This window comes from Podarcis melisellensis (genome assembly GCF_964234715.1).
Source record: "Podarcis melisellensis genome assembly, chromosome: 1".
Taxonomy (NCBI): domain Eukaryota; kingdom Metazoa; phylum Chordata; class Lepidosauria; order Squamata; family Lacertidae; genus Podarcis; species Podarcis melisellensis.
Window position 1 is genome coordinate 121,881,180 of NC_138528.1, and position 26,066 is coordinate 121,907,245.

General features: G+C 43.4%; 1 protein-coding gene and 1 long non-coding RNA gene across 6 annotated transcripts in view; one reads left to right on the forward strand and one right to left on the reverse strand.

Annotated features, from left to right (window-relative positions):
* Positions 1 to 5,736, reverse strand: part of LOC309363716 — an 86,656-nt gene extending 80,920 nt beyond the window's left edge. Inside the window, exon 1 of the long non-coding RNA XR_014165550.1 lies at positions 5,668 to 5,736. This is a non-coding gene — a long non-coding RNA (uncharacterized lncRNA). The remainder of the gene's footprint in view (positions 1 to 5,667) is intronic.
* The window catches only part of SLC39A10 (solute carrier family 39 member 10), a 56,439-nt gene continuing 31,067 nt past the window's right edge, over positions 695 to 26,066 (forward strand). The window contains exon 1 of one of the 5 annotated variants that reach the window (XM_081916108.1): positions 695 to 995. Coding sequence is in view for 2 of the 5 variants with exons in the window: in XM_081916105.1 (XP_081772231.1) it covers positions 11,359 to 11,385 (27 nt within the window). In the remaining 3 variants the exon portion in view is untranslated. Of the gene's footprint in view, positions 996 to 5,564; positions 5,789 to 11,331; positions 11,386 to 15,901; positions 16,435 to 26,066 lie in introns of those variants that run through there. The other 4 variants (XM_081916107.1, XM_081916105.1, XM_081916106.1 and 1 more) reach the window with 4 other exon arrangements.

Below are 26,066 nucleotides of genomic sequence, written 5' to 3' on the forward strand. Positions count from 1 at the left end.
GGCAGCCCCTCTAGCTACTATGTTTAGAAGCCTATAGAGTCGAGCTTGATTTGGGTTAAACTACAAGGCAGGGGTTGTGGGTTTAATTAGGAGCCCCCTTACGTCTTGCTCCGTAACTCAAAACACTGGAGTGAGGGTGGAGAACAAACTATGAAACTACAGTCGTATCTTGGATCCCAAACACTTTGCAAGTCAAACGTTTTAGCTTCCGAATGCCGCAAACCCGGAAGTGAGTGTTCTAGTTTGGGAACGTTCTCTGGAACCCGAATGTCCGACGCAACTTCTGATTGGCTGCAGGAACTTCCTGCAGCCAATCGGAAGCCGCGCCTTGGTTTCCAAATGCTTTGGAAGTCAAACGTACTTCCGGAACAGATTCCATTCGACTTCCGAGGTACCACTGTATATGTGAACAACGCAGAAGAGATGTCTTTCTGAATAAACCCTATCAAAACACCTGTCATCATGGGAACCATTCAACGTGAGTTAAGGGATAAAAGTGCCATGCAAATGATGAACAGTAAAGTTTTCCCCTTCAACTGGTTAATAGTGTTTCAAAAACGAAAGTAATGAATAACGTGTGGTCGAAATCAAGCTCAGAGCGTTTTAATAATACAGTATGCATAGCTGAACCTGTTTTCCTTTTTTGACCTACTGGGAATGGAGCCTTTATGACAGAAGGGTTTCTCACCTGTTCTTATCTCTTGTTGTTGTTCTTGGTGGTTCTGAGTCATGTTATGGCCATCTTCTGTGAGTCCTGGAGGACCTGCTCCTTGCCTTACATACCTTTTCCACCTGGCTTGGGAGGGAAGCTCCGTGACTGACTCCAACCCAAAACGGGAGGCTGCTGAGGAGGCCAGAGACCATCTTGGTTGCGAGTCCTGGAGGACCTACTCCCTGTCCTACAGGCGATTTTCACCTGACCTGGGAAAGCAGGACCTGACTGACTCCAGCTACAAAAGCTGAGCCTGCTGAGGAAGCCAGAGGTCATCTTTGCTGTAAGTCCTGGGGGAACTATTCTCTGTCTTGCAGGCTTTCCCCAGCTGGCCCTGACTGACTCCAGCTACAAAAGCTGAGGCAGCCGAACACACTCTTGGGTTGGGGTATTATTTAGAAGGTTCTGTTGCTGTTATTATTGCCCTAGTATGTTTTAAATTGTTTTCAACTGCTTTTCAACTTGTTTTTAAATTTGGGGGTTTTGTTGTTTTTTAAATTGAGGGATAAAAGATATGCTTGGGAAGAGAGCAGGAGAAAGCAGGGCTGATCACAATTGCAGTGGCTCTGGACAACAGGAGGCATGGGGGTTGGCCGGGTAAGGGGCATACGGCACAGTTTGTGACTGCCATGTGCCAGCCTCTCCTCCAACTTGGAAATTGCAGTTGTCCTACCAGCGACTGCTGTTGCTGAATGCTAGGTCGGCTCCCCGTAAGACCTCCTTCATGCACGATCTGATTATGCATGAGAAGGCTGATCTGGTATCACTGAGATCTGGGTGGTGAGCAGGGTGGAGTTGGTCTCACCCAGCTGTGACCCACCTTTGCACTCGGTGCAGCATCAGGGTAGACTTGAAGGTTAGGGAGAGAAAGTTGCTATAGAGATTCCCTCTCTCTCTCTCTCGGCTCTCTGTCCAGTTAATGGGGGATCTAGTGTGTGTGTGTTCCTGGCATTGGGCAAATTAGAGATTCTGCTTGTTTGCTGCCTGCCTTGCTGCCCAGCAGCTTCCCTGCCTGAGCTGACAGAGGTTGTCTCAGAGGCAGTGTTGAAGACTCCCAGACTGCTGGCTCTGGGGGACTTCAACATCCATGCCAAGGTGACTGGCTCGGGGTGCCTCAGGACTTCATGGCTGCCATGGCGACCATGGGGCTGTCCCAACATGTCACTGGCCCAATGGCTCAAATAAGAGTGGAGGAAAACTCCAGTCAAATGCAATCAGATACTGGCAAAGGCTCATCATCAAGTCTACCTAGGGAAGTGAAGGCAATGAAGAAGTTATACAGTGGTACCTCGGGTTAAGTACTTAATTCGTTCTGGAGGTCCGTTCTTAACCTGAAGCACCACTTTGGCTAACGGGGTGTCCTGCTGCCACTGCGCCACCAGAGCACGATTTCTGTTCTCATACTGAAGCAAAGTTCTTAACCCGAGGTACTATTTCTGGGTTAGCAGAGTCTGCAACCTGAAGCATATGTAACCTGAGGTACCACTGTACTTTGCTGATTCCATTACAGCCTCATTGGGCCATCCAGCAGAGCTTTTCTGGGCAGTACGGGGCCCCTTACAGTCTGGCCTGAAGGAGGTGGCAGAATGGACGAGAGCGCACTGTGATTTGTTTGCAAAGCATTTTGAGGATAAAATTGCGTACACACCCACCCACCCACAATCCATCAATCTAGCTCAGGCTTCCTCAAACTCGGCCCTCCAGATATTTTTTGGCCTACAACTCCCCTGATCCCTAGCTAGCAGGACCAGTGGTCAGGGATGATGGGAATTGTAGTCTCAAAACATCTGGAGGGCCGTGTTTGAGGAAGCCTGATCTAGCTACTACACGATGGGCAAAAAAATATATGCTGCATTGCAAAGCGTTGGACTAGATTGCCCTCGTGGTACAATTCTAATGCATTTCTGATTTTAGTGTGCTATACACACATGCATATGGCCAGTGCTTTTTTTCTTTAAAAATGTGTTTTCTAAAAAAACAGCGTGACAGAAATTGAGGCCACCATTGGGGGTAGCAACGGAACTGATGATTCACTGTGCTGGAGAAGAAACTAAAAAATTTAAAATGATTCACAAAATGTTTAGGGGTATGTGTACCCCCCCATTTAAAAAGCACTGCATGTGGTAGAAGCCCACCAACTATGGGAAAATTACTTCATTTCCCCAGGATGCACCCCCATCCCCACAAACCACATAAGGAGAGTAGGAAACCCTTTTCAAAGCAGGAGGGGGAATAAGAAGGAAATATGCATGAAGGATTTCGCCCCCCCCCCAGAATAATATTTATTATTTTCAGTAGATAAACATAATAAAAAAGAAGAGATTAACAATAATAAAGACAAACAAAAAAAGGAGAAAAAGAGAAAAAAGATACATACAACATATTACCACTTAATTAATTAAAATTAAGCACCATCCATCTTCATAAACATAGTATTTGACTTCCTCTAATCTCTTCCATTCGAATTTCTTAGTAATTATATGTAGCAGTTTCCAATATCAATGTTTCAAAAGACCATATCACAGTCCTAATCATATTACATAGCTTTCCTTATCGTACATTTTCTTATTTATAAATTTAATTCCATTTTAATCCTAGGCCTAATTGTTTCTTTCAAGTGGTTACATATCTTTAATATTACAATATTTATTCAAATAGTCTTTAAATTTCTTCCAATCTTCTTGGTGTTCCTCTTCTTTCTGGTCGCGGATTCTCCCGACGGGGTCAGCCAGCTCCATAAACTCCATCATCTTCATCTGCCATTCTTCTACCGCTGGTAATTCTATGCATGAAGGATTTTTGGATGAAAGAACATGGGCAGCTTCAGGAGTCGTTGCGGCCTACATAAAATGAGATCGGGGGTCACATAGGGCCACCAGGCTGCAGGTTGCCCACCTGTGCTGTCAATTATCAGAACAAGCATAATCCCATCCTATATATATCTTATTTGTAGTGTACTTCTGTGTTTTTATAGTTCAGAGCATGAATAGTTTTTTCCAGTCAGACTGATTCATACATTTGTGAATGCTCAGTCCGTGAATCAGTCTGACAGAGTATCTGGATTTCCAGCGTTGCAGAATTGATCTTTTAAAACTTAATGCCAATAGCAACCTATAAGCAACATTTTAGGCCCACTAAAGACTCAGTGAACGTCTCGCTTTATTGCCCGCTTTGAGCAGGAGAAAACTGGGTAGGGTGGGAGCAGACCCCCATATATGACAGGGCAGGGGGCAGAAGTTGCTCATGTCTTTCAGATTAAGTCAGGATTCTCACCCATTTTGCTAATTATATTTCTCTTTATTTACATAATCGCACACAGAGAACCGCTAGTGGTAATATTACTCCACACATTAAACAGGAATATAAATGGTAGTGCTCTTCTGAATGTGACATAAGAGTGTCAAAGAGCATTCCCACCCCTTAATAAACTTAAGGGCCCATCTCCACTTGCCCACAAAATCCGTATGTTATGTAACCAATAATTTGTCCCCCGGCAGTCCACACCTCAGCAGGTTATATTCAGATGCGATTCTAATCCAGAGTTACCATTCTCCTCATTTTGCACCATTTGCTTTTTTTGAACTCCACATCAACAACGAACCCACCACCAGAGATAAAGCTGGTGGGAGCACTTTTAAAGCACAGTGGATGTTCTTTTCAGATTCTACAAGGCTAGGGGGGACTCTGGATTTAGCAGGGAGAAAGTCTGGGACAGAGGCTGTTTCTGGGGACGAGGGTGGGGGACTAAAGGAAGCACAAGGGGTGCATATTATTCCACATTAAGACGAGGTGTGGATGGGCCCCAATAACTCTTTTAAATCTCTTCACTGAGTGGCAGAGCTTGCACAGTATCTTGAATTTCTCTATGCGCTGCTGGCAGACCCTCCAGGTGTCCCACGGAAGCCAAGCTGGTTTCTGATTTGATCCCAGAACACCCCGCTTTTCCTTAAGACATCTGTATTTTCACCTGCGAAATGTTGGAGATGGACTTACGTGGCCCCCAAGCCAACCTTTAGAAGACATCTCAAGGCAGTCCTGTTTAAGGAAGGGATTTTTTTTAATGTTTAACGTTTTATTGGTTTGTTTACGTTGGGAGCTGCCCAGAGTGGCTGGAGCAACCCAGTCAGATGGGCGGGGTATAAATAATAAAACGATGTTGATGATGAAATGGGACGTTCCTCTTTTCCTTGGAGGGTTACGAAGGAAGCACAATGTTGTGCACGTTATTCCACATTAAACCAAGGTGTGAACCTTTTAAAATCTCTTCGCAGAGTGGCAGAGCTTGCATAGATAGTATATTGAATTTTTCTATGTGCTTCAGCGTCTTTGGCTCTTTTTGGGGAGTGAAAGAAATGCGGGGACAGGGAGAAGGAAGAAATAGGAGGTGATTTAATTCCCAAGGGCAGAACTCTGGATCTTGGCCGCAGGGTCTTCACTGGCCCGGGCCTTAATCTCGTCCCTCTCCCGCCCTGGGTAAGCACCAGGTTCCCCACTCTTTTTTCCTGCCCCACCCTGCAATGGCTTAAACTTCCAAAAACCCGACGCCTTCTCCCCAGGGAGCCACGTGAGGGCCGGGCAACCTTCATTTGCACACCAAAAGCCCTGCAAAAAAAGCAGCGGCTAAAGACAGAAGCTACAACAAATATATATATATATATATATATTCCCTACGCACGCCCACTTCCCCCCTGCCCAGGAAGCCGCTGGCCTCCACCACGCATGCGCCGCGGCAACCTTGCCTCCGCTACGCCGCTCGCGTAGGGCAAGCTGCGGCGCCGCATCGGGCGGCGAAAATTGCGTAGCGCGCGCGCGGGCACAGGAGGAGGAGGAGGAGAAAGCCGGTTTCGGTCGGCGCCCGGCGTAAGAGGCTTTGGTGAATGGCCGTAAGAGCGCGCGAGGCCGCAGCGGCGGCAGTAGTAAAGTAGTAAAAGCTTGAAAGCCCAAGCCAAGCTCACCCGCAGGAGGAGCAGCAGCAGCACTGCGGAGTGGGAGGAGGAGGCGGCACCCCGCGCGCGCGCCGGCGGTTTTTGGTACCGAGCGGAGAGAGGGAGATGCACACGGCACACTCGAGCTGAGGTAGCTATAAAAACCCCGTTGGTTCGCGTTCCCTCCCCCATAAAGGCCGGCCGGCTCTGAGGTGGCGGCGGCGACATGGCGAGAGTAGCGGGGGGGGGGGGTAAGCTGGGATCCGCAGCGCGGCGGGGCAGGCCCCTCGCCAGCCTGTGGAGAAAAATGAGGCGGGGTTGGTTTGCCGTTTCCCGCCGCCGCCTCGCGGCCTCCCCCCCCCCAACACTGTTGCTAAGGGGGCTTGGTGGGCGTCGGAAGGAAACTAGGATAACGTGTGAGGGGATTGTGTTGGCGGGGGGGGGGGTTCTTTTCCGCCACCCCCTTCTCATCCTTTCCCTCAGGTGAAGCTGGTTGGGGTGGGGTGGGGTCGCAATGGCGGGGGGGGGGGAGAGAGACGAAGCACCCCTTGGGCCTCTTTGTTGCTGCTGCTTCTTGTACGCTGCCTCCTCAGGTGTGGCTGAGGAGAAGGCGAAGCAGACAAAAGGCTCTTGCTCCCAAGGCGGCGGTGGTTCTCCAATTCGGAGACCGGCGTTGGAGGTTCGCCCTTCTCCTTCCCCCTGCTTTCCTTTGAGGGGATGGCGGGGAGGAGAGGGCGCCGCCAGCATCGGTGGGCCTCGTGGCGGCGGCGGCGCCCGCCCCCCTTTTCTCCCTCACATGCTCCAGCTGCAGGGCTTAAGCGATCGGGCCTGGCCCACGTGTTGGTGGTGGGTGCACGGTGCAAGGCCCACGGGTGCTGCTGCTGCTGCTGCCCTCTTTTGTTCTCGGGGCTCATGGTAGGTAATCCCTTTGGCCCACCACACTGAAAGGTTGGCAAAGCACTTGGGGGGAGGGAAGCAACCCACTGTGGCTGCCCATGGTTTCTTTGCCCTGAAGGTCTTCTAAGTTGCTGGGTTTGGGTTCTCTGCAGCGTGCGCCTCGCACCTTAGTGTGACAGTATCTTTGGTGCTGGGATGCCCGCCACCGTGGGATTTTTTTTTTTTAAAAAAAACCCTTGTCCACCTTTTGTTTCTCTTCTCCGAGGTGTGGAGGTTTGAACCCATTCAATAAACGATCAAGCTGCTGTTTTGCTTCTGGCAGGAGTCTCTTGCTTGACCTGACCAATCGGGAATCGGTGGACCCAACGAAGTTGGGAAACGCAGCATACGCCTAAGAATTTCTCTTTGCCAGATTTCAAGGGCAATGGCTTGCTTTCCCATCCCATGAAGTTGTTTTAGTGTCTTGCACCCCAATTTTTATTTTAAAAAAAGTCTGAACAAAACCACACTGAAATAAATCGCCATAAGGATATTGCTAAACTGCAGCAGCACTGATTGGGAAGAAAGAACTTGGTGGTAGAAAATGAGCCTCAGTAGTTATTATTATTATTATTAGAATTTATATACTGCCATACACCTGGAGGTCTCAGGGTAGATCACAGAACAAAATCAAAATATAAAACCACAAAATATGGTGCCCTAACCTGGATGTGGTGAAAGGACTAGTGCTAAAAAGGACAACTGGTTCCAGTCCTGCTCTAGTAGTGTGTTTAACGTGTGGTTAGTTACACAAGAATCCTGATTCAAATAGTGCAGTGCAAATAGGCTGACTTCATTTGAGTGCATGTTTGTTCCCAATCCCAGCAAGGGTAGCTGGGTGAATTGTGGCATCTGTGATCAAGTTGCTGCAGATGGAAAGTAGGCTGTGGCTTGTTTTGGTAGAGCAAAATATTGCAATGACATAACAGGACTGTGGTGTTCAGGGATGCAGCTGACATCTTTTAAATAAACAACAAAAGTGGCATACAAACGGTGGCACTTTTAAAAAAAGTGACAATACAATACAATTGATTGCGTATACCAACATGTGCTGTTAAAAACAAAAGTCCCCTTGTCAGTACAGCAGCTGCTTGTATGTGTGTGATTTTGAACTATTAATATAGGGAAGAAATTTAAGTAGATCTTTAAAAAAGTATAAAGTGGGGTGTCTTTGTCAAGTCCTGCAATGCTGGCTCCATTTGATGCTGCTAATATTGCACTTGGCAGCAAAAAAGGACAAAATATCCTCTATGATTTGTTAAATGTACCTGTCAGGGTCAGGAAGAGTTTTTAATAAGTTGCTTTCTACCTTCTGTAGCTAGGCCGTTTTAGAAATTAATCCAGACTTGGTTTTCAGAATTGAGCTACAGATTACGTAGTCTAGATTGTAGCATAAATCTTACTAGACAAGTAATATTTGATGTACTAATGAATATTGATTGGAGGGGGAGGGAATGTGAAGTGGAGGTTAAGGTGCTAGTACAAACTATTCTAATCCCAAAGTATACACTGCCTGATCCTGTGAGTTCTTTGAAGTAAATCTTAATGTAAGTGTTCATTAGATTGTCGGCTAATTGGGCCTTTTCCCAGATAAGTGTAGGATTGCATCCTAAATCGCCCTGTCATTGAACACAGTGAGTTACTTCTAGGTAACCCTGAGTAGGAGCAGGCTGCATAACATTGTACTAAAGAGATTTCTGTAACAGCTTCAGCAAGCTGTTTGCTTAATAAAAGCACATTAACAAACAAATGTGATTTGTGGGCAGTGTTCTACCATCTGGGCATCTTCTGTTCCTTCTTTTTTCATAACTGTTTTTCCCAAATAAAAAGTTTAATTGTGCCTGTGTGTACTGAGCTTAATCTTGACATTTTATGATGTAGGTCTTTGGGCAGACAGTGTTACTACGCTGGACATGAAAGAATAGGTTGAACTGGCTCGGGAAATTTGCATACACCTCTGTAGTGCCTATTGATTTTTCATGGTTCAGGAGAGCAGCTTTGCACATTTTGTAGACTTTTATTTTTAGGGAGTTTGGCAATAGTTGCCCATTTCCTGCCCTTGCCGAACCTACTTGCCCTTCATTCTTACCATTGCCTTTCTCACTGATAAGGTGTTGAGCACTTGGTTTGTTCCCTCTGCCTCAGAGCACATTGTCCTGACTATTATGGCTAAAAGATGAGGACCCAGAACACACATTTGCAGTACTGATAATGAGTGTACTTTGGCCAAGCTTCTAATCCTCAAAGGGTTCCTGGCTTTTTGCCACTAGAAAAATACCTGCCCTTTATACCTAACAGTCACATAAGATATCAGGTGTGGACAGGTGGTCATGGTTTTGGGAAATGGCCTCACTCCTGAGATGTAGGGAAAGCTTAGGTTCAGGTTGCTTGCTACTTTGGTACTGAACCACAGACCATTATTACTCTTACTAGGTGAGAAGGTAAGTATTGAATCGCAAGCCAGGTTATAGAACAGCTATCTGAGGCACTGACAGGCTTACTACTGTATTTTCAGTTGGGATTCAGTCCCATACCAGCAGGTTCTGGTTGTACAATAAAAGTTGAATTTGGAGCTCCTGAACAACAAACCTAGTACTTAAAAAGTGGATTTGTTCTGATAAGGAAAGTGATGGGGAAGTGTGCTGGAAGTGGGGAATAACATTTGACACAATGTCATGTAACCTTCCTGCAAAAAAGTCGGAATAAGTGCTCAGTAAATAGCTGGTGAAGACAGGAGTGCCTGGCGTGCTCTGGTCCATGGGGTCACGAAGAGTCGGAAACGACTAAACAACAACATCATCAAATAGCTGGTGTCTAATTTCTCTGCAAACTTTGTACAAAAGCAGTCAGGATGAGTGCTCAATAAACTGTTCTCCTGGAAGCTACCCAGTGTCTGCATATATTGGAAAAGTATATTAAAGATGGGGAAATGCTTCATGTAAAATGCTAACCACAGTTCTAAGGATCCATACCATTCTGTGTTTCAGATTTGTTAATCCTAAAACCAAGGTGGGTGAAATTAACAATTTATTATTTGTAATGTTCCTAGTAGCAAGTTTCGTGACTACTGATTTAGATAACCAGCAAGGCTTCATTTATAATGCAGAAAAACCTCTGCCTAGATGGCACAGGGCCTCATTGTTTATGGAGCTGTAAAGCACCATGTACATTGATGATGTTCATAAAAAATAACGGTGCTCTTATTATGGCAACAAAGCAGTCATACAGTTTAAAAAGGGGTGGGCCTGAGATCCAAATACTATGGGTCTAGGTTATATCTGCATTCTGGAGAACCTAGGCCCCGTCTTCCACAGCACTTGGAATCCTCATAAAATCAAAGGACATCCTAAAACACTTTAAAATCAAACACAAGGACCTGCAATTATAATGAGAAATTTGGAGAACGTGGTACATGCATGAAAGCTGTTGGGCATATGCAAAGAACTCGGGATTCCAGCCACTGTACATAAGTAAATGTCTGTGTCACTGGAGCCTACGTTACAGTTATGTCTTAAGTCAGTAATTTGGAACTGCTTGTTGATTTCTACGGAGTATGATTCCATAAAGATTGGAATATTGCAACTTAGTCTTCCCACAACATGTATTGAACAGAAAATTAACTTGATTTCCCCAATTTTGCCTGAAAGCGGGAATGTAATTACAGTGTGTATAGACAGTGTATTAAAGCAAATTTAAATATGTAAGAAAAAAATCTGTCAAAGTCAAGCTGCTTCTACATGAAAATTTGAAAATACTGCACTCCGAGGTGCAAAGCCAATTCATACAGCTGTACAGATGAAAAAGTGCTCTGATTCTGCAGTTGCAAAAATAGACTAGGAAGGTGTGTGTGTGTGTGTGCACACACGCAATGGTTGATTCTACCAAAAAAAAAACACAAAAGCTTGTATACAGTTCTGATTTCCGATTCCTGACCCCCATCCCCATGTCTGGAGCACAAAATAAATGGAAAAGCATTGGTCTGCTAATACAGTGCAACTTCATTCAGCTTTGAAAAGTTAACAAGCTATTTCAGAGCATTTGACCCAAAGCCCTTTGGAGCTCTGATGATTTTTTGAAATTAAACCATGATGCATAAAATAACAACTTTTATAAACATGTTTGGAAGGATAAAGTTTCTATTTGATATTCAACTAGACCATACTCCAAGTAGACCCATTTAAATTGATGGACTTCTGAGTACAACTTGGATTTCACCTTCTGTTTGTTTTAACATTGTAATGAATCATTAACAAAAAGAAAACGGAGCTGATGGGGATTATTGTTTTATTTATTAGGTTTTCATCCTGCCGTTCTTCTCAAAGGAGCCCAGGGATGACTTGATCCCATTTTATCTTACGTATCTTGTTTCCAAATTTATGTATAATAAAAAAGCTAGCAAAAAGAAAAAGCAAGACATGGACATACACTCTCTGCGCCCCCACTTGTTTCACTCCTCCCACTAGTGCTGGGGGGTGGGGACACATTTTCTTGGCTTAGTATCAGGAATTGTGGTTTATTTCACTACCACCACTTTAAAAAAAAAGCCACAATGAGTTAAGCCAAAAGAACTTAACTACAGATCATGGCTTGTTTTGAGTGAAACAAATTATAATTCGCTCTGGTTCAAGCATAACACTTAAGTTGGGGATCATGGTTGGTTTTTCTCCAGTGCTAACGGGAAGGAAGCAGGAATGACCAGGCATTGAAAACCTATTCATTATGATTTACCACAGGTACCCTAATGCAGCTAGTGTGTGAGGACAGAAACATTATGTCGATTTGGAAATGATCAGACATCTAGATGAAATTCATGTATGTATGATGGATAATAGGCCTTGTGATGTGGAGCAATGACTCGCTTGTATGAAATAGCCATTGTTCTTTAACATCTGCTTGCCTTAAGCACAGTGCTATTCAGTGGCAGGAGTACACATGTTCAGCTTGAATTGTAGTGATGTGCATGCATGTTTCAATCAGTCGTAATGCATCTTAAGCTAAGCAAGAGTTTATGACGTGAATAATTAAATTAGCTAATAAGTGGTTTTGCCCCACCAATCTGGCTTAGTGCAGTTCTTTAATATCTACCTGTAAGGGAATACCCACTGAGTTCAGTGGGACTCAACTCCCAGCTGAGTGCATAGGATTTCAGCCTTAGGTTGCTGATGTCAGTCTAATTTTAACACAGTTGTGTCTCTTTGTTATGCCTGCTGACATTCCTGCTACATTATGTCTGTACCCATACTAAACGTGCAAGCAAAATGATATGCTACCTTCTGTCTTTATTTTTTTTAAAAATGGAATTGAGGCGGGCTCAGCTTTAGTTGCTACAAATATGCAATTGAATTGGAAGAAACTGAAATGACGAGCCTTTAGAATACATATTTAATGGTACAGTGGTACCTCGGGTTAAGAACTTAATTCGTTCCGGAGGTCTGTTCTTGACCTGAAACTGTTCTTAACCTCAAGCACCACTTTAGCTAATGGGGCCTGCTGCACTGCTGCTGCACAATTTCTATTCTCATCCTGAAGCAAAGTTCTTAACCCGAGGTAATATTTCTGGGTTAGCGGAGTCTGTAACCTGAAGCGTATGTAACCCGAGGTACTACTGTATTTGAGTATCATCCCATTTCCTGAAAACTCACATTGGTTTTTCTTAGAAGCCAAGCCCTTCTAATGCAAATACTATCATCTTTTAAAAACCTCGAGACTGTTGATGCCCTTCAGCACTGAATATGGTGGTTGTGATCACATCTATTTAAGGAGTGCTTGGGAATCTCCGCTGTCCCGAGATTCCTAGTAGCCGATGCCTGTGGCACGCACAAATCAATGGCATGCTTTTATAAGGTTTTGTGTATGTGTGTTTTCCAAGTAGTTTGTTAGTTCACACAAGCAAGCCCTGCTTGGAATAGGGCTGGCAAAGGCTATGGCAAAAATACCTTGGGCTTGCAGCCGACGTCTCTGAGATACAGATGCCTTGTCTATTATTGAATATGCTCCTATAGAAACAAGTATATGTTGCTGTTATCTGCTACTACCCTACATGTGCGTGTGGCCATTGTTTCGAGATCCAGCGCTGGCCTAGATGTTGTTGGATCACAACTCCCATCAACCCTGCCAGCATGACCAATAGTCAGGGATGATGGGATTTGTAGTCCATCATAATCTGGTAGATAACAGGTTGCGGTATGCTGTTTTAAAGACACATCTTTATAAACAGTAGCCATCTAGAAAACCTACCAAGTTTATTTTTAACATACTTGTATTCAGATTTTTAGTCAAGCTGCATTAAGCATAAAAATTTGTTTATGAAAATTGAATGTTTAAAAATTATTTTGAAAGAGTATTGACTTGAAGAGGAAGGAAGGTGAGGATAAAGTAATGTTAGTAGGATGGTGAAAATTGGAGATTAGAAAGGACGAGCAGGTACCCACCCAGTATATATTTCTGTAATTGCAATCTTCCCCATAATTGCTAAATATTAACAAGCTTGGGCTCCCTAGAAAATTCAAATTCTGCATGAAGTTATTAAATCTCACATACTGAAAATCCCAGAGGATATCCAGAACTTGCAATGAAATCCTGGGTGGTATTAGCTCTGGAGATGGGGGAAATGAGCACTCAGCCATTAAGCTCATCTTGCTACTTCTAAGCATACAGCTTTTGGGGGCAAAATATATCCACTTACGCTATCTTCAGGCAAAGACAAGCTATAAAACATAAAGGCTTGCCTCCCTAGATGCAATTATGGGGATGTAAGTGAACATTTATAATTTTTATCTCGTTTTCTGCTATGTCATACATCAAATATTCAACTTTGTATTTTGGATCTTAGCGCGAAGAGGTAGAATACAGCAAGCTAAGACATTCAGGACCACAATTGTCCTGTGTTAAGCAGTATTTTAGGTAATTACACATACCAACGTCTTTTAAGGATTTGAGGGATGCTATGCAAGTTACTCATTGAAATGTGTAATTTAAACGTATCTTATAAGGCAGTTGGCTTGAATCAAAGAAGGAAAAACTTGGCCCCAAAGTTATCCTGTCCTTTTTCATGTAAGATAAATCAGAGTATATTGGACTCCCATATATAGCTTTTTTTATAGAATATTTATTAAGATTTTTTAAAGTATTACAATAAAAATGAAAAAAGAAGGGGGGAAAAGAAAATAACAAAAATACAAAAATAAAAATACTTAAAAACACACAGATTTTCCATTTACTACTTTTCCTTTAACTTATTTCCCAGACCTCCTCATACCTCCCTTTTTTGTATTCCACTTCCAATTGTTGGTTCAGCAAATCCTTACCCTTAGATTTTTACCTGTTTATAACCTTTTTTTCATATTCTCTTAAAGCATTACAGCTGGAAACCACTTAATTTCTATCCAACATCATTCTAACATTAATTTTACAATATTTCTGTAGGTAGTCTTTAAATTTATTCCAATCTTCTTCCACCGACTCTTCTCACTGGTCTCGGATTCTGCCAGTCATTTCTGCCAGTCCCATATAGTCCATCACCTTCGTCTGCCATTCTTCCAAAGTGGGTGGATCTTGTGTCTTCCAATACTTTGCAATAAGTATTCTTGCTGCTGTTGTGGCATACATAAAAAAAGTTCTGTCCTTCTTTAACACCAATTGGCCGACAATGCCCAGAAGGAAGGCCTCTGGTTTCTTCAGTTTTTTCCTGCGCCAGCTCTAACTTTCCTCTCCCATCTGCCATAACACTCTCATGAGAATCCAAGGTCAATCCCATGGTTGAAAGTTTGTTTTGGAAAGGAATTTTCCTATAGCCCAGTTGTTATTGTAGCAATGTCAATCCTCCTCTAGGGGGACACAGTAACGGCCAAAGCTTGCAACTTTTTAGAAACAAAGATAGTCCTTATAAGTCCCCCAACTCACTTAAAAACAACAGTTTCAATGCAGTTAAACAGTTACTTTAAAACCCGGAGAAGTCCAGAAACACTGTATCTCTCTTGCAGAGCTAAGTCAAAAGTCCTCTGCTTACCGATAGGTTTTACGCTGAACGGCTTTCCTTGCCTAGGGGCAGTCCGTTCCCAGGTTTCAAGCAGTGGATTTTAGCTTCCTTTCCCCCTTTTTTTGCAGGTAAATACACCTCGAACCTTCCCCCCTCCTCTCCTGCAATCTGGAGGGGAGACCGCTTTTCCAGATGTTAGGATTTAAGGCTTTTTCCGAACGTCTTTCTGAGTTTCCGCTTTACAGTCCCTTTGCTTTGATCTGTTTACAAGAAGGGCAGGCAGACTTCCTGTTTATACCTTCCCGCTTCGGTGTTGAATTAATTTACTTTTAGATCCAATTTAATCCTACTCACAGGTAGTTGTTTTCAAAGTCCAATTGTCCCTGGAAAAAGTCAGCGCTCTCCGATAACGGCTGTGCGGCTTCACTCCGCGGAAGAAGCAGTGGACTCTCAGCACCGCGCTGCTCACCCCGTCCCGCTCCGGAGCCCTTAAAAGGGTCCCTTCACAAGTTGAGGGGGGCGCAAATGGTGCCCGCCGAGTCCCCATGTTCACAGGCTTCCCCCGCCTGTGATTTTTAAAGGGTCCCCGCTTTGCCGCAGCGGTAAGACCCTCCGAGACTCAGAGGGAATCCGCCATTAATCGCTGGCTCTGACCCGGAAGTCCCCCATATATAGAGAGAGAGAGAGAGCGCACACATTTTTAACTAGGAAATGTAAAGTACTTGATCCTAACCTTGGATTTTTAAAATCTTGATTCTGCAATGGATATGATGCTTTGACTTCGTTAATCTTGGAACAGGAATAGGGGAGCAGGACACAACCTTATATATGCCATTTTGGTTACATTTCAGTCAGTGTTAGAAACTGAGATATAACAGCTATTTGCCATATGGCTTCTTAAACCTAGGTTTAGGCACTTAAAAAAAATTACAAAGCTGAAAATGAATTGTGTATATTGTCGGCTCTAAGTAAAATCTGACTTGCGCCATATCAAGGCAGCAAAAAAATAAATAAATGCTGTTGTGTGCCAGCCAACCAGATGGTGGAGATGTCAGGCCCCATCCTGGTGCCCAGGCATCTTAACTTGGCCAATAGCTAGGTGCAAAATGCACCTGGCACCAGGCTAATTTTGAACATTGATTTCAGTGTAACTGAGACATGGGACCTAGGGCTGGACTGTGTAGATAGGAGAGGGCTTGATTCTCTCTTTTTTGTATACAATTGGTATTAAGGTTTCTGTTTTATAATTTAAGATACTCGTTTTGCATCCTTAAGATATCTGACTTCCCTTCTTCTCTTTCCATGGTTCATTTTGCAATATATCACCAGGTCAAAAATTATGAGACTGATGCCACAAAATGGATTTCAAATCCGTTTTGGATGATACATCAATATATCACACAGCCCTAGCCTAGACATACCATTTTGGTGACCTAAGTAAGGTGCCATTTGGCGATTCGCTTATATATCAAGAGTTTCTAACCCTGATTGTGGAACATTAATGCCCATAATTTACTGGGTGGAATACAGCATTATGCTGAGGTGATGGTTGACTTCTGCTAGCGCAACAGTTTAGTTGAATCTGGCCAATCGTATAAAATACATGTTCAATGAATTATACCCTTTAATCATAGAAGTGTGAAGTTACATGAGTTCATTGGTTTGTGTGTGGTGACTTCAGGCAAAAAACCCTTCTCCAAGCACATGATATGTTTGAATAATACTGAGAAGAATTTGTGAAGGGGTTCGCATTGTTAAGAATTAAAGTGGACAAATGCTCTTAGTGGGATGAGTTGAGGGAAAAGGATAGATAAGTGCATTGATTTATTCAAACGGCTGCATATTCTGTGCAGAATTTGAGTTAGAACTTTTTGCGAAAAACCGTGAGTAAAACATTTCAAAATGTAACAAAACTAAACTGTATTTAGTTTACTTATGGACAAACGTAAACATGTTGCTTTTTCAAGAGGATAATATTGTGGTACATGTAATGCTAATACACAGAAATGTGGTTTTTCTTATTTAAAAGTTGTAGTAGTCTAATTAGGTAATGGATGTGATCAGAATGTGGTAAATACAAAATGTGTTAATAGAAATATCCTTTTAAATTATATTAAAATAATTCAATTGGGAAGTGAAAGCAGGATTTGCTCTGTTTATTTCTGTTTTTGTTTATTTCTGTTTTACTACTTTATCTGCTCACTGCTACCAGTTTTAAAAGGAGTTTTAAAATGTAGACATAGAGATGGAGTAACACATAACAAAGTATAATTTATCTTTGATCTAATAAAGTTTTCAAATCCATACGCAAGAATGCAGATTTACAAAATGTATTGGGTTTCAAGAGACACTGCTACTTATAAAAAAGGCCATCCTCTGTAATACAACAATTTAAAAATATATTTGTATAAGTTTAAGACAGGGTAGATAGAGTTAAGATTATACGGATTACAATACTATATATGTCTACTAAGTCCCACTGAGTTCACTGGGGCTTACTCCCAGGTAAGTGGGTACAGGATTGCAGCCTTAAATCAGCAGGTGGGGATAGTGGGAATAACGTTTATAACAAGTTTCCCGTAGTGTAGTCCATGCATTTCTTGAGCAAAAGTGCATACTGGTCTGTTGCTATGACAATTAAAGCAAGTTGGCTTGCAACCAAATGCAGGAATTATACTATCTAGCAACACAATCAATATCTCTGGTTGTGCATCCCAAGTGCCTTTTTCACTACACCATTGAATCCTCTTAGAGACTTTTTGTATCTGCCTATAATTTCATGCGCTTGAAGGTCAGATACTGTTTTTTGTTTGCATGGGGAATTAGGCTTTCATTGAGTGGGTTTGTGAGCTTATTTACGTGACTGCCTTGCAGTTTTCAACCAGTGTGCCATGACACCCTGGAGTGCCTTCAATGATGGTCCGGGTGCTGCGGGCAACACTGGCCTCTGTCCCTCTTTCCTTCCCTCCTCCTCTGATGCCCTCTCACGTCTCTGCCTCCCAAAGGCTTGCACAGCTGTTTGTTGTAGCAGCCCTGGCTACAAGCTCCCCAGGCGAATGGTGCCTCTGGGGCTGGCCAGGGGGTTCTTCCTAGGCCCCTGTGGGGCATTGTCTCTTTGGCGCCTCTCTTGGGGGCAGAGGGGCAGCTCAGAGACCAGGGACGGCAGCTGCGGCTGCCCAGAGGACTCCCAAGGAGAGGGGAGAAGAGGAGGTTGAGGGAATACTCCACAAAGGGGAGGGTGTTTGAAAAGGGGTGAGGGGTTTCCAGCTTTGTAGGCAAGGGGTGGAATAACTGAGCTGAGACCCACAGGGGTGCTGCAGAAAAAAGGTAGTTGGTCAAGGGAGCTGTGGACCCAAAAAAGGTTGAAAGCCTCTGCCTTTCTTTCTTTTCTTTCTTTGCACTTTCAGAAAATGCCGTTTCTGCATGCAAAGCAGCCTTCCTCTCCTGAACAGACAAATCTGTGTCCATCCCAGTGTGTTTGATTGAGATTCATGAGTTCAGCTTTATGAGAGAAGTGTAGAATTTAACATGTTTATACAAAACCAGGATTCATACCATTGTTAAAAAGCAACATATAATGGAACAGCTCTTTAAAACTCCCAATTTTAGCTTTTAAAAGTGCACCAGTTTTTATCCACTCTAGTTTGCAACATCCATACAGGTTTTTGTATGCATTATAAATCTTCAGAGCACTCTCATATTAATACCAAAATACATCAAATCTTTTATTTTTGCTCTGGTCAAATCTTCTGAATTCATTATTATGGGCTCTTTTGTAATCTCTACCCTTTATCATTTGATTCCAGTCAAACCATCATTTCTTTTAAATCTTAAAAGTTTGAAGCTAATTAGCAGCATTAACCAAACTAAAGTGTTGTTGTTTTTTTACTGTTTAAAATGTTGACTAGTTTAAAATATGCTCTTTCATTTAAGCTGGCAGTTTGTATTGGGTTCATTATTTAGTTAATTATTATTCTTTTGAGTAAAAGAATTTCTATACCACCTTTCAAGAATAAAATTCCACCCAAGGCAGTTCACATGAAATAGAATAGAGAACACCATATTATTAAAATTAGCAATCCAACATCATTCCAGGGATAGTTCAGTCAGAAGACTGTGGCTTCAAGTCCCACTCGGGACAAAAGATTCCTGCATTGCAGCGGGTTGGACCAGATTACCGTATTTTTCGTTCTATAGGACACACATTTTCCCTTCCAAAAATTAAGGGGAAATGTGTGTGCGTCCTATAGAGCGAATCCAGGCTGCGCCGCTAAGCCCAAAGCCAGAACAGGAAGACGGAGCACTGCGGAGCGCTCCGTCTCGCTGCTCTAGCTTGGGGATGGCTGCACGCACAGCCTCTCCAGGGCAGCGGGGTGCCTTCACCCCGCTGTCCTGCAGAAGCTGGCAAGGCTGTTCCCAATCCAGAACAACGAGACGGAGGGCTCTGTCTTGCTGCTCTAGCTTGGGGACCGCTGCGCGCACAGCCTCTCCAGGGCAGCGGGGCGCTGCGCTCCAAAGGCTTCAGGGATCTTTGAGGCTGGTGGTGGGGGAAAGCAGCGCTTCCCCCCACCGCTAGCCCCACAAGCTCTGGTGAATGTACCTTGAACGCACCTTGTTTTAGAGGGGGAGAACAAGGGAAAAAAAATTCCCTGTTCTCCCCCTCCTATAATCCGGTGCGTCCTATGGTCTGGTGCGTCCAATGGAGCGAAAAATACGGTACCCTCGTGGTCCGTTCCACAGTTCTATGATTCTATGGAAAATACAGCCTAATACAGTCACCAAGACCAGGGTGGTATAGTCAGATCAGATCCCCAGGAACAGTTAGTTCCTGCAAGACAAAGTAAAAAAAAAAAAGGTTATTTTATCCCAGCTGGTTATGACATAGCATTCCCTGTATGTGAATGAATAAGACATTTTGAATTTTGTAAACAGAAACTTTAGTAATTGGATCTGACTTATTAATGGGACTTCCTCATCTTGAGAAGATAAATGACAAACGTCTTTGGAAATTCTCCAGCCAATTTGCCATGCAACATCTCCCCCCCCCCCCAACATATTTGATGCGGGGAAACCTAGTCCTCTTAAGATTATAGAATTAGCTCCAACAGTTCTTTGGGTCCTGACCTATATTCCTCTTGTGGAACAGCAACTGTAAGTCTTTCGGAGTTGATGACCTTCCTGTAAAAGAGAGAGAGTGTGAAGCTCACAAAGAGCTCCTGATCTTGTGTTGTTTTCAGCGCAGCTTCAGCTTTCCATGTACTTCTTTAACCTGTAAACACAAAAGAGGTTGGCACGAGTTCAGGCTTTGCTGTTTTAGCGAAAGCGTATTGGGACACAACCTTTCGTGTTATGAGGAATGCTGTTGCATTTACGCTCGCATCTCATGCAGATGTTTACTTGCAAGCAAATACCGCTGAGGTCAGTGAGACTTACTTCCAAAGTTCCCTTTTCTCCTATCTCTGCTTTTACTGTAAGGAACCGACCAAGAAACTTCTAAGTGCTGCTTCTGTTCAGCAAGGATATAATCTGATTTGAGGTCAAGAAGGGCGGTTCTGGAATGTCATTGCCAACATCATCATTAAATTGGCCCCTTGTACCCGAGCTGGTTTTGTGATGGTGTTTTCATGGGTCTGACTCTGCTTCTTATAAGAGTCTTAATGTGCTTAAATGTGTGTTGAGAGACTTTTAGGAAGTGCAGTTGCTTCAGTAACCAGGTCTAGACATTGATAGAGTCAGAAAAGGCATTGTTTTTAAAAGAAGAACAAATGCACCCCAATCTTTCTTGGGAAGACACCATTATCCAGTCTCTTCTCTGCCCTAATATGATTGATGATAGCAGCTCATTTAGTAATACAGTGGCACCTTGGTTGTCAAACTTAATCCGTTCCGGGAGTCTGTTTGACTCCCAGAACCGTTCAGAAATGAAGGTACCACTGTATATTGGTTTGTTCTTTTTTTTAGTTTGGAAACCACTTTAAACAATCAAGTACAGTACTGGGCTGTTTAACTGAATAGTTTCTTGGTGTGTTTCTTACAGGGGAATTAGAATGGAGGACCCCTTTAATACAGCAGAATCAGATGCAGATGAACTGGGCAAAGGAATACAGTACTGTGGACTTTGAGATGGGGAGTATGTAAAAATAACAGTGCAGGGCATATTAGAAATGTTGGTGGTTGTGATTTATACCCACAGTTGGAAGACAGCATGCAATCTGTTCTTCTGAAGCAGGGGCTACATATAAAGAGAAGCTGCTCTGGTGGCTTGGATTCCTTAAATGTGCAGATCATGCCAGCAAGTAGGGACTGGTCCCCTTCAAATGAGAGTGGTGCTGTAAGAGCGATTTACCGTATTTTTCGCTCTATAACATGCACCAGACCATAACATGCACGTAGTTTTTAGAGGAGGAAAACAAGAAAAAAATATTCTAAACGAAATAGTGGATATATGATTTTTGTGGTGCATGCTGTGGCCACAGACATGTGATCTGACAGTGAGTTTGGAGTAGCCCAATGCAAAAATCCTGAGGATCCATGTGGATCCATGCTTTGTAACCACGGAGGAGGGAAGGAAGGGGAACCATGGATCCTCTGCTCACGACTGCAGCAGATCCCCCCCGCCACCCGCAGGCATTCGCTCCATAACACGCACAGACATTTCCCCTTATTTCTAGGAGGAAAAAAGTGAGTGTTATGGTGCAAAAAATACGGTAATTTGGGTGAAACAGGTTTGCAGAGTCACTGTAATCACACTTTATGTTCTTTCTGCATGGAGGATATAATGTAGTTGTCACTCAATCCTCTGTACTCCCATAATATATGTTCTCTGCAAAAGACTAAAGGTCTATCTAGCCCAGGGGTCAGCAAACTTTTTCAGCAGGGGGCCGGTCCACTGTCCCTCAGACCTTGTGGGGCCAGGACTATATGGGGGGGACGGGCGAATTCCTATGCCCCACAAATAACCCAGAGATGCATTTTAAATAAAAGAACACATTCTACTCATGTAAAAACACGCTGATTCTCAGACCATCCGCAGGCCGTATTTAGAAGGTGATTGGGCCGCATCCAGCCCCTGAGCCTTAGTTTGCCTACCCATGATCTAGTCTGTCACCCTGTTGGCAATAATGGCCAACGAGATACCCTTGGGCAGTGTTAGAAACTAGGATAGGAGTGCTAGGAGCCGTGTGGCTCCTGGGACCTAGGTTGTGGGTGCCTAAACAAAATATCCAGGCGCCTTATTTTTTATTTTTTTGCTGCCATGTTACCAGGCCAGGCAGCCCCATGGCAAAATAAATAAAATAAAACAAAATTGCTGGCCTCCTGTGAACATGGAGGTTCCACTGTTAATGCATGCTTAATTCATAGCTCTATCTTCCATAATAGAACTATTGCACTCATGTCCTGCTTATGAACTTGCCTTAGGCATCTGCTTAGCCACCGTGAGAATGGAATACTGGACTAAATGATTCAGCAGGGCTATTCTTAATCTTCTTAACTTCTGTCCTTATTTAAAAGCTATTTAAACTACTGTCCACCACATCTATTTTCTGCCGGTGAATTCAGCAAGTTACTCATTGAGTGTAGAAGTACTTCCTTCTGTCTGTCCCAACCCTACAACCAATAAATTTCACTGCTTGACCTTGAGTTCATGGATTTGGCCTCATTTGGATGTAACTTATCTCCGCTTATTAATCAGGACTTTCTTGTTGCACAGTAATGAAAGTCTTTTTTGATTAATTAACCATGGTTTCCTAATACAACAGGTTCAAAACAAATCAGGATTTCAAACCAAGTTCATAGTGCACTTTCAGATCCTAGTTTGTTCCTATCCTAGTAACCATGGTTTGCCAGTTCAGAGGCAGTATCGCCCAAATGTTTGTTAAAAAGAAAACTGATGAACTTGAATGTTACTTCAACCAAATGCACATATGCATGCACATCAAGAGCATTATATTGTATATATTCTTAGCATGATAGCATCCCAAAAAAACCATTGTTCTGCACAAGGGTGCAACTACAAGAGACCCTTCTCCCTTCAGCATAGATCAGCGGAAAGAATTGCAGACTCATGTTGTGTCTGGCTTGCATTCATGAGAGTCAGTTTAAGAATCATTATTCCATAAAAGCCATATGTTGTGTTAGAACTGGTTGTTCAGAATGTTTACAATATTACTCACTCCTGGCAAGTTTCCGTTAACTCTCCATGAAAACCTGCGGCGTCTCCATAATTCATCTTTATTACCTGACAAAACCTTACTTAGCAGACACAGTTTATATAACTTGCAACCTGAAGTCAGCAAAGCATCCCTGGTCTGATGCACAGTAAAGACCTGTTTCTAAAATACACAGGGCAGTAACAGAGGAAGCAGCTGTCAAATGATAGCCAACGTGCAAACAGTTCATTGCACTTCCACCCTGATAGGCTGCTGCTTTTACGCTGCGCCAAACCATCCTTTAGTTTGCCAGAAACGTTGATTTGGTTGCATAACAATTTCACTGAGGGCAAATGAGGTTTATGGACTGTGGTCTAACTCTGAATAGTTTTGGTAGACTTCTGATGTTAGCACAAAACCAAATTTGATTGGCTGCATGATGTCTTCCACTTTTCTAGGGATGAAACTATACATGCTGCATTGGGTTCTGTGGTTCTTTTTAGGGATGGCTTTGCTTTTATAGAACTGAGTTCCTGGAGGCTGTAAGAGGGGAGGGGAGCATCTTACTTTATCCCCCCCCCCGCCCCCACCATTTCCCCACTAAGAATATTTAACGCCCAGGTCCTTTTATCTGCAAGGGAAAAGATGAGGATGCCTGGAAGTTTTCTGCTGTGAGATAAAAGTAGCTGGGGGTGGGGGGAGTTGCCAGATGTTTGCCAATTGTACTCCCTTGCAGGTCCGGTGTGCCCATGTTTATTACATGGTGTTTTATTTTTTCCGCTATGGATAGGTTTATGGTTGCAGGAGAAACCAGCTTTTAAGGCTTTGGTGTTGAATGTGATCAAGCCATACCTCTTCCTGTGAGCATTGATTCTGGATGCTAGAAAACGCAGAAGGCAGTCGTAGCGTTCTTAGGCAAAGTCACAATCTCCGCTAACCAGTGTTAGAAACTGAGATATAAAAGCTATTTGGCTATGGCCCCTTAAACCTAGGTTATGGACACAGCAACAGAATGTTTATGCGCTCCCCCCTTTTTTTTACAATATTAAAAAAGCTGAAAATGATTTGTGTATATTGCCAGCACAAACAATTCAAAAAGCACAATGTGGTGGTTTCCCACTTCTTTTTGCTGCTATTTTGATTCCCTTGGGTTATTTCAGGTGTCTTTCATAGCCTTTTGAAAAATGGAAGCAGTGAACCATTCCAAAATGAAGGTATCAAAAATAAAAAGAGCACCCCAAATCAATGTATTTTGAGTACATTATTCTGGAGTAACTACCATTCCCGATTCTGTACTGGCACCTGTTGCACAAGAGAGCAATGCCATTTTCTATAACATTTTAAGTTAAGTCACTTTCTTGAATAAGTTTGGTTTTGGTGTACTGTAGATTCCTTCTGTCTCCTACCCCCAGTGGTACTGCCATCACACCCTGAGTACAAAATAACTCCAGCTAAAATTTTACGTTCATTTTTCATATGGTCTGGTCCTCTGAAGATTGTAAAAAAAAAAAAGCAAAAGCAAAACCACGCTCCCCCTGTCTGCCCCCCTAATATTCTTATGTGGGTCCCTTCTCCAATCTTCAGAGAGTGGCTGCCCTTTGGCCTTGCTGTTTCCAAGTGCCTTAAAAGTTCCGGATGGCATGGCTTAAAACAAAAACCTAAGGCGTACAGCAAACAAAAATGTAATGTGTGAATATTCCCTCATTGCAAGCTTAAAAAAAGAAAGAAAGAAAACTGTGAGGAGAGTATGAGAAGCAGGTTTGCACTATATAGGAATAGGAGAGGAGTGTGTGTTTGAGCAGGGAAATCCAGATGTTATTTCTGTAAGACAGGTGTGGGGACATTTGGCCCTCCAGATGTTGCCGAACGACAGCTTGAACTGAACTACAACCTTTGCTGGGGTTGAAGGAAATTGTAAGTCAGTAACATCTGGAGAGACCAACGCTCTCCGAACCTGCCTTAAGATGGGCACTTCTGAATTCGTGCAGTTGGTTTTTTGCCCACTCACTTATCTAGGAACAAATCAAACAGAATCAGAAAGTTTGCTTGTATCTTGCTCCTGTATACTTAGAACGCAGCATCACTCCCCCCCCCCCCAGCAACAGAGAACTGGAAAACGGTGTATTGCTTTTTAGACAATGGGATTGTTGAAATGTCTGGTACTGGTTCTCGGAAATGGTCTGAGAGGTGAATTTGGTGCATCAAGTGGTAACCGGGACTTGCGTAACAAGCACGATGTCTCCCAAAGAAAAGGTACAGTGTGAAATTAGGGATGCATGACTACATTTCCAAGTGTGGTCTTAAGTTCGGCTGTATGTGATAGTCACATGAAAGCGATCATGAGCTAGCAGAAAGGATTAGGATCATACTTGAGTCAAGGGTAAGATCTCAACAAGGGGAATTCTTGCTAATACTTAAAGCAATTCAGATGAGGCAGGCACTTCATGTTTTCAGGCTTTGCTGAGGACTTATTGATGTGTGTGACATGGGTAGCAGCTCTGGGTGAAGCAGACAAGTCCCTGGCACTATAACTGAATGGCTTTACTGGATCTTCTCTTCAGAGTGCTTGTACAGTTAGTGGAAATCTGCCTGCCGGGCTCCTTAAGTTCCACTTGCTTAGATTTACTGCTTTGTATTTCAACAGAAATCTTGCATATCTTGGCCATGCTATAGTAGGACCAGGATCCTTAGTTCCTTCCCGTCTCTCATGGGCCGCTTAAACAGGTGGGCTGTGCTGCCTACCTGTCAAAACAGTGAGTGCAGTATTTCTCAAACCTGGGTCCCCAGTAGGACTGGGTGATAACGGTTTTTCAACATCATTATGTATATCACCAGCTAAACATCTTGATAAGGGACGTGGCTGGTGCTGTGATCTAAACCACAGAGTCTAGGGCTTGCTGATCAGAAGGTTTGAATCCCCGCGACGGAGTGAGCTCCCGTTGCTCTGTCCTAGCTCCTGCCAACCTAGCAGTTGGAAAACACAGCAAGTAGATAAATAGGTACCGCTGTGGCGGGAAGGTAAATGGCGTTTCCGTATGCTGCTCTGGTTCGCCAGAAGTGGCTTAGTCATGCTGACCACATGACCCGGAAGCTGTCTGCGGACAAACGCCGGCACCCTCGGCCTTTAGATTGAGATGAGCGTGCAACCCCAGAGTCGTCCGCGACTGGACCTAACGGTCAGGGGTACCTTTACCTTTAAACATCTTGATGTCTGAAATAAGGATGGAGCTTTGTAGAGGCATGAGCTTGCTTCATGATTTTTCCCAGATTGTGATTTTTGCACACATCATGATTCACAATATATTGCCAGGTCAAAAATCATGAAAGCAGTATCATGGATATGGGCTTCAAACCAGTTTTCGCCC